Here is a 17,587-nt window from a genome sequence, read left to right as displayed (position 1 = left end):
TCATAATTCTAATGCAAGCAATGACTTCAACACCATTACTAAACCCAAAACTCCATATTACACATTTGCACACACCTAAGGGTATGGAGAACACTGCAGGGCCAATTGATCCAATGCAATCAGCCAGAATCAGGCCACCAGTACCTGGCATGAAGACAGTTTCACATACATTTGAGCATATGGTAGAAAATTACAGAAAAATTGTTTAATTAGACAAACTAATTTTATGTTAAATTATTTAAGGTAGTACTTTACTTATTTTGCTCAACATCTTGTGGGGCTGTGCTCCATTTGTCCTTAATGCAAAAAAAAAGCCTAAAGGGTATCTATCTTTTACTAAGTGACCACCATGATATCACAGATAAAACGATCAGACACACAAAGAACATGCCAATGAAAATCTGAAGCACAAAATGATGACCGGTGGCGCGGTGGTTAGCACTGCTGCCTTGCAGTACGGAACCCCGGGTTCGCTTCCCGGGTCCTCCCTGTGTGGAGTTTGCATGTTCTCTGCATGTCTGCATGGGTTTCCTCCAGGCGCTCCGGTTTCCTCCCACAGTCCAAAGACATGCAGCTTAGGTGTATTGGCAATCCTAAATTGTCCCTAGTGTGTGCTTGGTGTGTGTGTGTGTGTGTGTGTGTGTATGTCCTGTGGTGGGTTGGCACCCTGCCCAGGATTGGTTCCTGCCTTGTGCCCTGTGATGGCTAGGATTGGCTCCAGCAGACCCCCGTAACCCTGTAGTTAGGATATAGCAGGTTGGATAATGGATGGATGGATGGATTGGTTGGAGAATGACTGACTGACAAAATGATGACGACCATACAATAAAATACACAAAATAGAGGCGCCTTTGAAAAATAATCTACAACATGGCACTGAGGATGAGGTCACCATCACAATGACACCAAAGCATGAGAGCCATCATCAGATAGATAGATAGATAGATAGATAGATAGATAGATAGATAGATAGATAGATAGATAGATAGATAGATAGATAGATAGATAGATAGATAGATAGATAGATAGATAGATAGATAGATAGATAGATAGATAGATAGATAGATAGATAGATAGATAGATAGATAGATAGATAGATAGATACTTTATTAATCCCAAGGGGAAATTCACATACTCCAGCAGCAGCATACTGATAAAGAACAATATTAAATTAAAGAGTGATAAAAATGCAGGCATACAGACAGACAATAACTTTGTATAATTTTAATGTTTACTCCCCCGGGTGGAATTGAAGAGTCGCATAGTGTGGGGGAGGAACGATCTCCTCAGTCTGTCGGTGGAGCCGGACAGTGACAGCAGTCTGTCGCTGAAGCTGCTCCTCTGTCTGGAGATGACACTGTTTAGTGGATGCAGTGGATTCTCCATGATTGACAGGAGCCTGCTCAGTGCCCGTCGCTCTGCCACAGATGTCAAACTGTCCAGCTCCGTGCCTACAATAGAGCCTGCCTTCCTCACCAGTTTGTCCAGCCGTGAGGCATCCCTCTTCTTAATGCTGCTTCCCCAGCACACCACTGCGTAGAAGAGGGCGCTCGCCACAACCGTCTGATAGAACATCTGCAGCATCTTATTGCAGATGTTGAAGGACGCCAGCTTTCTAAGGAGGTATAACCGGCTCTGTCCTTTCTTACACAGAGCATTAGTATTGACAGTCTAGTCCAATTTATCATCCAGCTGCATTCCCAGGTATTTATAGGTTTTCACCCTCTGCACACAGTCACCTCTGATGATCATGGGGTCCAGGAGGGGCCTGGTCCTCCTAAAATCCACCACCAGCTCCTTGGTTTTGCTGGTGTTCAGTTGTAGGTGGTTTGAGTCGCACCATTTAACAAAGTCCTTGATTAGGTTCCTATACTCCTCTTCCTGCCCATTCCTGATGCAGCCCACGATAGCAGTGTCATCAGCGAACTTTTGCACGTGGTAGGACTCCGAGTTGTATTGGAAGTCTAGTGTATCAGTGTATATAGCAAAGTACACTCTGTGCTCTGTGGCTTCTGCAACACCTTAGTAGCACTTGAAGTACTTTGGACGTGTATTTATGTGTCACTTTTTTATGTGAATGCTGACAGGGCAATTCCATCACAGCTTTAAAGTGACATTGTTATTTTCCAGAGGAGTCCTTTTGTGTGAGCTCCTAGTTTTCTCCAACAATTCTCCTTCAAGGAAGGTACCATGCAGGTCAGGCTGATTGATAATTATAAAATGGCCTGAAAATAGGGAGAAAGTCTTCAGAACAAGGGATTATAACAGCTTTAAGTCAGTCAAAGTCATAAAAATGTGGAGAATTTCTTAACGTTATAGCAAAGATGTTCATTCAACACAGTTATAGAAGGAAATTGTCCTCATATCGTTCACACTGATAGCTTACCTGCTGTAGCTGTCTGTAGTCAGCATGATAGAAATACCTTGATCCTGATGCTGCCGGGATAGGCTGTAGCTCCCCAAATGCCTATTTTAAATATAATATATGAGTAAATCATTTATTTAAAACCTTCAGTGGTAGTAATTTGTATTCTTAACTTGCGGTTGAAAAGAGCCTGTCTGCTCTCTGTCTTGTTAGTATTCTGCTATTAATTAAATAGTAAACCCTGGACACACTGGAAGCTGTTGTAGAAAACAGAATGGAGGCAAAAGTGGATGCCATCATGAAAAATCCCCTCCATTCCCTCCAGGAGGCGCTCTCTTGGAGCAGTTTTAGCCACAGGCTCATTATACGACGGTGTGCTAAGAAGCGGTCAGGCATTTCAATGCTTCCTCCCATTTATTTTTTAATACCATTTTGAAATATCTGAATAATATTTATTTATATTTTTTAATTTACGTATTGATTGATTGGCTGTATTATTTGTCTTGTGAATCTGTATCCTTGTTTTTATGTTTCTGCTGCTGTATGCATGTGAATTTTCCCTTGGGATTAATAAAGTTTATCTAATCTAAACTAATCTTAATAATATTTGTAAGAGCCTTTAAGATAATGTTAATGGTAAATTTTCTTTGATCTGCTTAGCTTGAACTTGAATATAGCTTAACACAGACAATGGAAGATTCAGTTTAACCTCCTATAAGTTATAGAAAATGGAATGTTCACAATCTTAACTCTGTGTGACAGTAGAATAGCCCATAGATTGAAGTCAGACAGTGTGATAAAAGGCGTTATATTGTACCCGACCTGACACAGACTCACACTGAGGCACTTGTAAAACACAAGAAACACTTTATTTTTCTTCACTTGTGGGGCATGTCTTCCCCGTGAACCCCACAGGCAAAACACAGTCCAAATAAGTACACAACAACACCAAACACTCTTCTGGAACCACCACTCCTCCCGTCTAGCTTCATCCTCCACCTCCTGATTCTGGCTCCTGAGTGGTGGTTGCTGGCCCCTTTTATAGCCCACCCGGCTGTTGAGTCGTCCAGGCCGGCTCAGGGACCCATGCAGCACCCCCTGGCGGCCACCCCAGATCCCAACAGGGCTGTGGAGAACTCCATCTCCCATGGAGCCCTGCAGGAAACTGATGCACCATCATCAGCCAGGGAGGCTGCCACCAAGCGTCCCAGGGGATGTACTGAGAAGCCCATGGTTGCTCCCCTGGAACATATGTAGAAGGGGTGTCCCGGCTGGGCATGGGACCCAGCCGCCCGCCACAACAGCTAGAAAGAAAAGTGAATGTTCAGATAGATATTAAAGGTGTATAGTTTTCTGACCGTCTGCTGCATAGAATAACGCATAGAAACCTTAAGAAATGTAACCCAGATACTTCAGCAGAATATCGTAAGTTTCTATTTTTTTGCAAGTACTATCAACTATTTCCTCTATTTTTTATGTGAACTGTTTGCTTTGAATTTCACTAAAATCCTTAAAAATGAAGACAACTGGACTGTGGAGAATGTTTTATACGACGAGTCATACTGGTGTCAAAATATCTACCTGGTAGTTGCACTTGAACTATTTTGAACTTTGGAACCATTTGAAAATCCTCATCAAATGTAGCTACACTATTAATACAAATCAATACAAATCATTTTTCCCTCAAATGTCTTTTACACAGGAGTCGGACTGCAGCACACAGACTCGTGTACAGCATAAATGATAATGAATACGTATGCCATTACTTGTTATTCTCCCACATGTTAGCCTACTCTTTTAAGAAAAAAACATCCACCCATTTTCTAAGTTGCTTGTCCAGTTCAGGGTTGCAGCCTTGCATGCAAATATGAAATATTAAGACATAAAAACAAATGACATTTATGTGGTACTTACTGTAAATAATCATTCATCCGTGTATTTAGTAGATTGCAATGAAACAGTCCGTTGGGGAAATATATAAACAGAACATACGCACAACACACAGGCAGCATTCTGCCACATCGGTCCTAAATCATTTCAGTAAGGCTTTGCTTTGTTACCCTACAAAAGGATTTTCTTTTAATTATCATTACACTTGGTTTTTGCGGGCATCCATTTAAATCTAGTCAATCATCTTGACCAAATTACAACCAGGCAGGCATGTAAGGGCCAAATGGTCTTGTATCACTTTTATCTTTGTTATGTTTCACTTCAGTTTTTATTGCCTAATTGTCAACATCTTCGAGTTTTTATGTGTACTGTGTAGTACAAGGTCTGGATATTTAAGGCCCAGCTGTGTGTTGATTTATGTGACAAAAGGTACAGACAATTTCTCCCCAGTCAAAAATATGTCACAAGTGATTGGGTGAATGAAGAGCTCCTCTGGTCTGATAAAACAGTTTTGAATGCCAAGAACCTTTGGAGTAGCAATTTGTTTTACTCTCAGCTTGGCAAGTACAGCTTGCAGTATTTAGGCTCATCCCCTAAACTGGAGCAGATCCAAGCTTCTGCAGGCCAGCTGGCAGTGAAGTGCTCAATGCACTGTGAACAAATGGCTTATTTGATACCTGCATTGTTATGCTTCTGGTTAAGTGTGGTATTTACGCTGAAGATTTATTTTTAAGAGGAAAGCCATGACCCAGTAATGCAGATAGCTCTAATTCACTTAGTAGACAGTGTTTCAGGTTATATAAAGTATTCTGAGAAACTGAAATCGTAAGAATTTCAAATAAAAGTTTTAATTATTTGAGCTTTGGAGGAGAAGGCCACATATTCATTTTCTATAGTTACGCCACAGAAGACAGAGTAGAATTTTAGGAGTGCATGTTTATTCATCATAGTAAAAAACAGGCAAAAAGAACCAAATGTTAACATAAACATAATGCATTGATTTCAGCATTTTAGATATTCACTGTACATTGGAGTAAGTGTACTGATGCGTCAATGTGCAGTTGCAAAGGAAATAAAGGTAAAGGTCATTTCCATGCTGAAAAGGAAAGAAGGTTAAAGACACAATATTACTTAAGCTTTTTACCGGAAATGTAGAAAACATTTATCAACGATTGTGCTGGTGGAGCCTCTTGCTCCAAACGCCAACTCTAACAATTCATTAATGATTTTACCAATTTCCATCTCTCAGGTTTTCAGTTGACATTTAACCCACAAGTCAGCCTTTTTAAATATCCGTCTTTCTATCAGCTTTCTAGGACTTAAAACATCTGTCTATTGCAAGCCAACTGACTCACACAGTTAGCTTCTCCACAGCCCCTTCCACCCTTGGCGTACTAAAAAAAGTTCAGGTTGGACAAAACTCCTTCCATGCCTGTCATACTAAAAACTCTTTTCCTCTTTTCACAGTTCCATAGACTCCTCTCAAATCGTGAACAGGGTCCTCAATCAAGCCTGGTGTAGATCTCATAACATCCACTCTAAGAGGAACCCCAGCAATGAAACCTGCATCCCACTGGTCCACGCATCCCACTGGTCCTCCCATTCCACCTTAACTCTTTTTCTCCCACAGTTGTTCGAACAAAATTTCAATAGTACTAGGGTGTTGTACCTTGTTAGCCATTATGGATGTAGTGAGAAGTCAAGCAAAATATCTTGCCTGAAGAAGGGGCCCTGAGTTGGCTCAAAAGCTTGCATATTGTAATCTTTCTAGTTAGCCAATAAAAGGTGTCATTTTGCTTGACTTATCACTGTAAACAAAATTTCATAATTTTGTAGCACTGATCCTTCCACGGGAGCCTTTTTTCTTAACCCTTCCTTGATCTCCTCCCGTCAGTCATCATGCAAAGTTTTCATCCACATCTCACTTCACAGAGGAGGGACACATTCCTTACCACTCACTTGGAACTGTAGCAGGGGCCTCTGTGTCACCTGCAAATATGTCACCAACAATACCCTTGCATCTGGTGCCTCTGGTAAATTCAATATTAAACAACATGACTCTTGCCAGCTAAAAAGTATTTGTTACTACGTTTTTCATGGGATGTCTCCAGCCATCTTCATAGGTGTAACAGGAAGACAGCTTGCCGACAATTTCAGGGAGTGCATTCAAGCTGTTAAAATCAAAGAGCTTACAAAGCCTGCTGTAGAACACTTCACATCCCTTCACTGAAGCTACACTGATCGCTCTGTGTTCTTTCACAGTGCTTCAAAGACATTTTATAAAGAAAAACAAACGAAGCTGAGCTCATTCTCAGCCTCATATCACATATTTCTGCAGGTCTTAATAATAAAGTAACTTTTTAATCTCTCCCTTCATCTTCTCTAATTGCAGCCTTTTCTCCTTTCATTTGCCCTGGCGTTGTTCTCTCTCCTTCCCCCTCCTATATATCTTACCTGCTCTTTCCTTTTCCATTCCATATGTGTTGAAGGCTATACATCTGAAACAACTGTGACTTTAACCATACTTCCTTTTCAGCATGGAAATAACCTTCAACCTTTTTTTATTCACTAAACATTACTGCATAGTTCTATTTGTCAGCAGATTGATTACGGCAATCCACAGACACAAATGAGCAGCTATTGAAGTGGGAACCCCTCTAAGTGATAGATTTCAGGTAGGAGACTTTGGGGCCCCCTTGCTAAAATTCCCAGGAGATACTTGTTAGTTAACATATATTTTCTTATAGTACCTAGAGGTTGTGAGAAGTGCCACTATGGAGTGCAGAAAGAAAAAGTAACCATATTCCCGAAAACTAAAAACAAGATGTGCTGGTACTGCTGAGTACCGGCTCATTTTAAAGACTGTTGGTAGGCAGGAAAATCTACCAGTACTTCTAACAGCAAATGTAGAAATGTCAATACAGACCCACTTCAATCACTGCAGATGAGCACATTAATTATCATTTTTGGTTTTGACTGAATCTCAATTCATTTGCCATACTAGTGACTTCCATTTTTTACTTAAAAATGAATCAAAAAAGTTTTGACATCACCAAGTGTGTACTTACTCACCATTTTCAATCATTTTGTGTTTTCATCACTATATATTTCACACTTGTCATTCACTGGTTCATTCATTCATTTATTTTCCACCATTTATCCGAGACTGGGTACTGGAGATAGTCTTAGCAATCAGGTCCATATGTCCCTTTCCCCATCCACACTTGCCAACACATACTGTGGGATCCCAAGGTGTTCCCAGGCATCTAGGAGATATAAGTCTCCCAGTGAGCCCTGGGTCGTTGCTGGGGTCTCCTCCCAGCTGGTTGTGCCCATAAAACCTCCACAGGGAGGCGTCTGGGATGCATCAACGAACCACCTCAGTTGGCTCCTCTCGTTTCAGTGGGTGAGCGCCTCTACTCCAAGCCTCTCCCGGATGTCTGTGCTTCTCACTTTATTTTTGCCCTTTAGAATTAATAACCTCACTGAATGAATACACAAAACCTAATGCATACAGAAAACGCAACACTATACACTGAATTCTGTTCAAAACAAAGTAAGAGAATGAAGTAATAATGCAATTATACATTTTTGCCATTTTTTTCCTTTAAATGACTTTTCAATATAAGCTCTGATTTAATTTTAGGTACCAGGCTATGAATATTCGTAGAAGTGAAACTTGTTTGTAATCTGAGGCCCACTTGTAATTAGTGCATGCTCTTTGTAGCTGGAACAGGTCCTTGTTCATGCCATGGTAATCATCCAATCCTCCTCTCAGTTTTGGTAATTTTTAATTGAATTACTTTGATCTAATTTAAAATTAAAATAAAAACTTAACAAAGTTTGACAGCACTCTCAAGAATTAAAAGTTCAGATTTTCTGAAGAAATTTCATTTGAAATCCTTCCAGAATCCCATATTTTATTCATCATTTTAATTATTTACATATTCGTAATTATTATTTTTTTAATCCAGCACATTCATAAAATGAATGGTTTAAAACAACAATATAAAAAAAAGTCCCTCCATAGTTACTGTACTCAAGCCTCAGCTCTGTGAGGAGAGAAAAAGAAAATATAAGGGAAGAACCAAGAACAGTCCAGTCTAATGATTGGAACACAATCATAAAAACTAAAAGGAAAGGCCAAAAGGATTCGTAGTTACCCACATCAGCAATCATCAACCACCCACCTAATAATAATAATAAATTTTATTTATATTGCACTTTATATTTTAGCAATCCCAAAGTGCTACAGAGTAAAAATAGAATAATAAAATAAAAAAAAAAAAGAACAGAAGAGTCTATAAAATACTTTAACAAAATGACTTTCTAAAAAGATGAGTTTTTAGGTTTCGCTTAAAGGCCTCAGTCGACTGTGGTGCTCTCAGGTAATCAGGGAGGGCATTCCACAGCCTCGGCGCCACCGATGAAAACGCCCTGTCACCCATGCTGCTGAGCTTAGTTCTGGGGACTTGAAGAGTGTTAGTGAGTACAGAGCGGAGGGAACGTAAGGAGTTATGGGGGGTAAGGAGTTCCTGTAGATAAAGAGGGGCATGTCCATAAATGCACTGATGGGTAAGAAGGGAGACCTTGTACTCTATTCTGAATGAAACAGGGAGCCAGTGAAGGGTTTTCAGGATTGGGGTGATGTGATCATACTTTCGCACCCTCATCAGGATCCTGGCAGCGCTGTTCTGAATATACTGGAGTCTCTGGATACTCTTGCCAGGAATCCCAATGAGGAGTGCATTACAGTAATCCAGCCTGGAAGAGACAAAGGCATGGACGAGCTTCTCTGCATCTGCCAGGGTGAGTAATGGGCGGAGTTTGGCGATGTTCTTGAGATGGTAAAAAGATGACTTACAGAGATATTTGATGTGGGTGTCAAAAGTAAGTTGGGAGTCCATTCTAACACCCAAATTAGTAACAGATGTGGAAAGAGGAATATTTTGGCCAGAGAAAGTAATACTGGTGATGGTAGAAGAGCGAAGATGATGTGATGTACCAACTAAGATGGCTTCTGTTTTGGATCTGTTCAACTGAAGAAAATTGAGCCTCATCCATGCCTCTATCTCCTCCAGGCAGGTAGACAATGTAGATGTTGGCAGAGGAGCAGTAGAGGAGGTGGGAGTAGTCCTGAGGTAAAGCTGAGTGTCATCGGCATAGCAATGGAACGATAAACCATGTCTGCCAATGACAGTTCCAAGGGGGAGCATGTAGATAGTAAAAAGGATAGGGCCCAGCACAGAGCCCTGTGGAACACCACAGGCGACGTTGTGGGTGTGGGACTTTGCGCTGCCAAGGGCGACATGCTCAGTTCTGCCAGTCAGGTATGATGTAAACCAATTTAGAACAATTCCTGAGAGTCCAATAGTGTATTGCAGGCGGTGAAGAAGGATGTTATGGTCTATTGTGTCAAAAGCAGCTGTCAGGTCAAGGAGGATAAGTAGTGAAGGTGAACCAGTATCTGCCGTCATCAGAAGATCATTGGTGACCCTGACCAGGGCTGTTTCGGTGCTATGGCCAGGGCGAAAACCAGACTGAAACTTTTCAAACAGATTGTTCAGTTTGAGATGATCGTGAAGTTGTGCTGCAACTATTTTTTCCAGAACTTTGGAGAGAAATGGAAGATTGGAGATGGGCCAATAATTGGAGAGAACTTCAGGATCCAAGGTGGATTTTTTCAGTAGAGGTCTGATGACAGCAGTTTTTAGTGCAGAAGGAATATGGCCAGCCAGGAGGGACTGATTTATTATCCTGGTGATAAGTGGAGAGATGGCAGAAATGTTGGCCCTCAGCAAGGGTGAGGGGAAAGGGTCCAGGGAACTAGTAGACGGTTTCATTTTCCTGATGACATCCTCCACCTCTTCCCGTGTGGCAACAGAGAAAGAGCAAAGAGGATGGACCTAATGACCAGCTGATGAACAGACAGCCACTTCTTAAGATTAGAACTGGGTGACCCATTAATCTTCAATACAAAACATTCAGGATGGACAAAGTTATGGCAAGAAGAATTCCAGAAATTAGAATGAAGACAATCAGAAGATTTCAAGAGTGAGGCCAATGCTAACTTGGCCTCAGTAGCACCCCAGGAGAAACACCTCTACTGAACAAAAAAGAGAAGAAGAGCAGAAATATGTAGTAGGTCACAGATGAAGAATTAGAGATGGTAATCAGTAGAGAGAAGAAAGCAGAACACACCCAAATAAAATGATATGAAATTATCAAATTTTTAATACTTTTTGGGGAAACGTTTCAGGTAAAGTGCCATTTTATAGCTAAAAAGTTGATAGAAATCTACACTTTGTACCTAATACTTGCATGCAAAATTTGCTTGATCTAAGTCAAAGTTATTGTGTTTACTTACAAACACACGCACACAGACACACAGACATAATTCCAAAAATGCTATTTTCGGACACAGGGAGGTCTAAAACATTGAAATTCATCAAAATCTCAAAATCAAATTTTTGGACAATTCCAATATTTTCCCTATACTTATACATGTACGAGAAAGTAAAAATTAATACAACTATAATTGCTGAAGGGAGGAATAAATGATCTTTATTACATTAGTAAAGTCCACACTAAATCCCACTGACCTTAAAGCCCCAGAGAAAGGTCCAGCTTATATGAATACATGAGTGCATCCTCTGTCTGTAGTGAGCTAGAAGAAGTAAAGTTGGGCCTGAATCAGTAATATGAAGAAGGAATCAGATGTTGTTTTGAACACCTGGCAAAAAGACAGGAATTCAAGGGGGGAATCTGAGTCAAAGAGAAATGGCCTGGGAGCTAGAAGGTAAAAAGAAGCCTGCAGAAATGTTATCTAAGCAAAAACAGAAAATCAGTAACTAATAATCTGTCCAAACCAAATCATAAAACTGAAAACAAAGATAAAATTTGGAAAAGTCCTTTCACTAGTTTGCTTTATCTACCCCTAGCTATCATAAGGGCATCCTGACTTGGTTAGAGTATAACAAGTTGCCCAGCTGGGAGGCCATAATCGAAGGATTACCTGGATGGATATGCATCCCAGCCTTGATGGTTCCCAGTTCCAATCCCAGTTGGGTAAAGGCAATAATGGATGGACATAGGGAGGTTGAATATCAGGGTCATTCTCCTTTCATCACACAAAACAAGAGGTGGTGTTGTTCCTCTGACACAAACTCCCAGTTTGGACATCCGCAGGGTTGCGTGGGATTTGTAGTTCAGAAGGGCAACCCCATCCATGGGTGTTGCCAGGGGTTGCTGCTGGGAAAAAAATGCTCAGTGTTTTACCAAACTTCCATATGACCCAGAAGTGCTTCCATAGTGTACTGCCACGGCACCAGAAGTACTCCTGGGTCCATCATAAAAGGAGGTGTCTCAGTTCTCTCATGGAATCTGAGTTGGGAGGAAGCAGGACAACACTTGCTGAAGAGTGGTGAAAAGGAGAATGAGAGAAAGTGAAGAGTTGTTATTGTCTGGTATGCAGAGGAAATAGATGTGTACAGACTTGTTCAAATAAAACTCACTGAATTTGAACCCAGGGCCGTTTTTGTGTTCTTGTGTTTAGGAAATTGGGGCTATGTGTTCTATATATATATATATATATATATATATATATATATATATATATATATATATATATATATATATATATATATATATATATATATATATATATGTTGCATAGTTTACTGTCAAAGAGTACGTGACACGTGTTTTGCCCTCATTTTGGCTCATCAGGCGTACACACTCTACTGCTCCCCTCTCGGGAATCAAACCTCGGACATCAGCGTCAGAGACAAAGCCCCTTTACGCTGCGCCACAGCATCTGGTTCTTTTATTTGACAGCCTGTAGGTCCGGAGTAATTGCATTCATTGCATTCGTAGTCTGAGTCCCGACCTGAATTGTGTGGGTGGTTACCTACCAAGTAATGCTTGTGGTTGGTCTGCCATTCGGAAAATATCTGCCATGGCGCCATCTTCAGTTGCGAGAAGCAGATCATGGAATGTTGCATAGTTTACTATCAAATAATGCAAAGAGTACACAACACGTATTTCGCCCTCATTTCGTTACCTGGTAGGTAACCACCCACACAATTCAGGTCGGGACTCAGACTACGAATGCAATGAATGCAATTACTCCGTACTACTACTCTGTATATATATATTTGGACTTAATAAAGGGGAAGGTGAAGGGTGGATCTGCAAAGGAAAAAAGAAGGTAATGATTCTTACCTCACTGAAAAGAAAAGATAGCAAAAGGCTTGCAACAAAGGTGTATTCAGTGTATATAGAGAAAGAATTTTTGGTATCTTAAGCTGCATGGCCCTCAGCCAATCTTGCTTTCACATTTCTGTTTATGAATGTGGCCTTTGGGCCAGCAAAACGGGAAATATACTTTGTGACTGACTACCTGATTAGTTTTGAAGTAATTTTATGCTTTTTGTTCTGTGCTAGAAGAGTTCTTTGAAATGTATTATTTTGTGAGAACAAATTAATTGACTTCCTGTGAATTTTGTTTTGTGTAATTTGTGATGTATAAAGGAATTATTCAGCAGACAATTTAATCAAAAGCATTTAACGTCTGATCATTTATCTGATAAGTGGGTGGTGGGGTAATCTCTTTTTTGTTAATGGAAAGGAATTCACAGTATTTCTCTATTATAGTCACAATTGGTTTTAACATTATTGAAAACCCTTAGATCTTTAGGCAACAACATTTGTATGTACTTACTTTATAACTGAATTCTGTTCATAAGAGGTATTAACTTCTGGATTTATCTACGAAATATTAATAGATCAGATATCTTGTGCTTGAGCCTTTGATTTATCCATGTCTGTTTACGCTTTTGTTCTGCTATCTTTTGTTTTCTTTGTAGGTTTACAGGCCTCTGCTGGCAAGATACGCACAACTCGAGGAGAAAGTGTTCTTGGAATCGAAGCAATAAATGAGCTCCCTCTGGCCTTCATCACACTTCGTCTTTTCTTTAAACGCTATCGATTAAGAGAATGCTTTCATTTCAAGCTGAATGACAAGCAGCATTAAAGTTAACTCAATTATATAATTTTTCTACAACCTAACAAAGAAAAGCTACAGCTGGCTACTTAATAAACTTCAGTGTATGACATTACCACATTTGGGTTCTTTTAAATTATACATGCAATTTAGGAAGACCCAAGGAGAATTTTTTTCCACAATGGATATGTTACCAGAATTTCTTTTCTTTAGTGTTCCCAGAATAGTTGTGATCTTTTGTGAAAACCTTTTGTAATTCTTACTTTGATGTTTCACAGTCCTGCTGCAGCCTTCGCATGAATTCAGACAAAATCCTGTGGGCCTTGCTCTCTCCTGGCAAACCATTTAGCAAGCAGGTTGGTGACCTAGAAGTCAGACATCCTGTGGATAATAAAAACGAATCCATGGTGAAGATTTTAAGTATGACCTAAGACAGCATCAGTGTTGCCTAGGGTATCAATCTTTCAGAAGATCAAAGCCATCCAAGGTTTTGAAGAAACGTAAACCTGTCACTGGAATCTGTTTGTCTTTCTGATAAAAGTTGCACTTGTCAGTATTGTGAATGTTCAAAACTTTTACAAACAAGTATCTTCTTGGTGTTGTTGAGGAACTTTCAACTTTAATAACAGTGAACACAAAATGCTAGTAAAAAAGGAAGTATGTCTTTACTATTTTGTGTTGAACCTTTCATCAGTTGGCACTGCCCAGCTCTCACACAGCTGACCAATGACATGTCACATGAGCATTTGTGTGATGCCGTAGGCCCAAAGGTATAGTCCTTCATTCTGCACCTTCTATGATCCAGTCCCCTCCTAATTATCCCAAGCTACTACAGACATGTAGCTCACGGGTGTCTGCCCTTCTTGCATTGAAGCTGGTGATGGCCACCATGACAATCAGTTCTCCTTCCTATTGATAAGTGCAGTTGTGGGGGACAAGAGCCTGTGGTAAAGATTTGAAAGCAAGCTAAGACAAAGTAAGGTCTAAAATGCAGTTTATGTTGAGCAAAATGTGTACCGTATATACTCACGTATAAGTCGGGTCTTGAAACCCGAAAAATTGATCATAAAATTAGAATGAGAGAGAGGTTAAGGAACACGCCCTGATACAGAGCATTGCCGCACCCACATAGAAAAAAAAGGCAGTGTGCTCCGTGTTTATTCTCTCAGGTGGGCGTTAGCATATCATAATCTCTTGGACCAATAGCGTGAGTTTTCCACATTCAACTTATATGACCAACTTTATAAAATACCGGAAATTATACAGTAAAATCAAGTCCCGACTTATCCATGGGAAAACTTATCCGCGAGTATATACGGTAAATGCTTTATTTGCCTTATGGTTGGAAATAGCATAACCTGTAACCCAGGAGATGGCGAGTTAAAGGTCTTACATTGGCCTGATAAAAGTAATTAATTGACTACCCACAAAGTTCTTTGGAACATGTGGCATGAAATGGACACTAAAAACAGTCAAGAGGTCAGTAAGATCTCCATGGCAGTGAAGCTGAGGAAGGCACGTTTAGAGGCAACATCTGCGAATTACAAATTTCAAGTGTTGAGAGGGAATGAAGATTGTGTACTTTTGGTGGGCACGTGGGCTCATTGACAGGATGGAAAGGGCAAAGTTGTTGGGTTATGTGGCACAAAAGAAAATGTCCTAAGTTTTTCATTTTTCAAACGAACAAATGCCAAGTTCAATACATTTGAGTTCATTTTTGTATAGCGCTCATCACTGAGTGCAGGCACAGAAGGCTGTGACAAGTTCTTGGGTAAAATGCAAATGTAAACTTTACTAATTATATAATGAGTGTATAAAGAGACAAAGCAGTTTGAAACTAACGAACATATTTGGAGCCCAGCACTGTTTGCGTATTATTTAATTATTGAACTGTGACCAGGTAACATCAGAGGAGAGGAAAACTCCTGACTTTAGCAGGGATTTCTGGAACAAACAGGGATGGAAGGAGTAAAGTATATGTAGAGGGGACTACACAATGATAAGAGGGGAATTCAGGAATGGTCCATATTCATATACTGTTATTTCAGATGTTCTGTCAACTGTGTCAGAGCTTGGAAAATCAAACTGATGCAATGGTCAATGATGTTACTGGAAAGTAGTGATGAATGAAACGATTTTGTACAAGATTGAATTCATAGTGAAATTCAGTGTTTTGAAAAATTCACTAAACAAACTGTGCTTCGCTTCCTATGAGTTGAATGCCATTGACACAAGAAAAAAGTTGTTTATCTCCTGTCCGGGAGCATTTTGGGGCATTATCTGCCTCTAATTTTGTATTTAGATACAGATCTCTAGTTGAAAAAAAATCCAGACTAATTTTTGTCACATGCAGATATTTTGAAGAGTCAGTAAATGTATTTTGTTTTTATAACCATAAGAGGGCTCTCGCTTTGAGAATATGATGACCATCTTCGCAATCACAATCCTAAAGATGCCTCAGAGACAGAAATGGAACCTCAAACTTCACAGCGTGTGAACCCTCATGTGCAAGAATCAAGAAACAGGAAAGGGTGATTGCTATGTAATTAGGGAATCCATTCCCGGACGGGTTTATCCATTCCTGGGAATTCGGGAATCCCGCATTTCATTCCCGGGAATCCTGGGCTCCCGGGGATGACACAGTGCACGGGCATCTCACATGTGAACGGTTTTAGAACGACCGACACTTATTTTTAATAAAACTTCTGCTATATGTTGACACAAATAAAAGACTAACCTTATCTACAGGCAGTTCATGCTGTCATATAAGTACATGTATCTTTAGTTGTGGTAATAAGAGCATTGAAAGCACAACGTCCTCACAGGTGGCGCAGTGGTAGTGCTGCTGCTTTGCAGTAAGGAGACTGTGGAAGATTGTGGGTTCGGTTGCTCCCTTTGTGAATAGCGCCTTTGAGTACTGAGAAAAGCGCTATATAAATAATGAATTATTATTATTATTATTATTAACGTGTCCGGCATGCGGTTGTCCAGGCAAGAGTGCACCTTCATTCAGAAGTACGCCAGCCGCTGTAAAAGCACGCTCTGCCTCCACTGAAGTAGGCGGCACAGTCATCAGATGCTGATACACTTGTTCTAAACAACACCCGTGCTTGCCGTTGCTCTGAAACACCGCCGTTTCAGCTTTTACTGATGCATCCAGTTTCTTGTCATCATTCTGTGTTGGCAAGTTTCTTGGCACAGATAATGCGGATGCAACAGATTGACGCATTGCAATTTCAAGTTGCTGTTCAAAGCTGTTGTCTGATGAAGTGCAAGCTGCAGCAGTGGCGCCACCTTAAATTATTTTCAACTATAACTCTGTTATTTCTTGATCGATTTTTACACTTTTATACACTATACTAGTCATTTAGCCCGTTACAATAACGGGCGCTAGAACAGTAGTGCATAAACATTTGTAGGAACAGTCTATATTAAATGGCAAGTGACTTTGACTTCATTCTGTTTGTTGGTCGTATTTTTCTTTCTTTCAGCCTTTCTTTTGTTGATGTTTACTTGCTGAGCTGACTGTTCTTCGTGGCCTGCCGCCGTGTATTGTGTGTCTTTAATTTTCTGTGACAGTAATACTGTCTTGTACGTCCGTAATATACCTTTAATTTTCTCTGGCGGTAATACAGGTGTGCGCGTCGGTAATATGCCTTTAATCTCCTCTGAGAGTAATACTGGCTTGTATGTGGCTGTAATATGCGTCACTGTATTGTGTACCTTTAATTTCCTCTCCAGTAATACTGGTTTGTATTTCCGTAAAACACCTCTAACTTTCTCTGACAGTAATATCGCGCATCGCACTGTGCCCCGCGCATGCGCATTTCACCAGAAGACACACACACACGGACACCTGGACGCACAAACGGATTTTATTAAAGAGGATATGCCAGCTTGGCCATTGCCGTTTTCCCAGGAATTACAGTTTCATTCCCGGGAATGCAGGAATGAAAAATGTCTGGGAATCCGAGGACGGGAATGGATTCCCTATATGTAATGGCAGGATGGGAAGCAAGTGGCTTTCTATGTAGTGAGTTATCTTGTGAAGAAAACACAGGGATGTGCGTGATTATGTGTTTTCATGTGTCTTCGTGTGGAAAATATGCAACATGTAACATTAAAAAATAATGCAGTGCACCTCCGCAGTGATGGGACCGAGAGGCATAAATGGAATTTATTTTACTGGCATGCAGGCGATTATTTGAATTAAGCAGCTGTGGAAGGAATATGGCTAAACATGAAAGTGCAAATGAGTCTATAGGGAGTAATAATATTCCTTGTCTTCTATGCTAAAAACAATAAAAAAAAACTTTTTTGTTAGTTTT

At 40.3% G+C, this 17,587-nt stretch overlaps 1 protein-coding gene across 2 annotated transcripts in view; it reads left to right on the top strand.

Annotated features, from left to right (window-relative positions):
* Nucleotides 1-13,206, top strand: part of xylb (xylulokinase homolog (H. influenzae)) — a 353,065-nt gene extending 339,859 nt beyond the window's left edge. For both annotated transcript variants that reach the window (XR_007935308.1, XM_028804172.2), the window contains one exon: nt 13,123-13,206. Coding sequence is in view for 1 of the 2 variants with exons in the window: in XM_028804172.2 (XP_028660005.1) it covers nt 13,123-13,191 (69 nt within the window). In the remaining variant the exon portion in view is untranslated. The remainder of the gene's footprint in view (nt 1-13,122) is intronic.
* The last annotated feature ends 4,381 nt before the right edge of the window (nt 13,207-17,587 follow it).

This window comes from Erpetoichthys calabaricus, chromosome 6, assembly GCF_900747795.2.
Source record: "Erpetoichthys calabaricus chromosome 6, fErpCal1.3, whole genome shotgun sequence".
NCBI classification, from domain to species: domain Eukaryota; kingdom Metazoa; phylum Chordata; class Cladistia; order Polypteriformes; family Polypteridae; genus Erpetoichthys; species Erpetoichthys calabaricus.
Note: the sequence above shows the minus strand (reverse complement) of the source record. Positions and strands in the feature narration are given on the sequence as shown.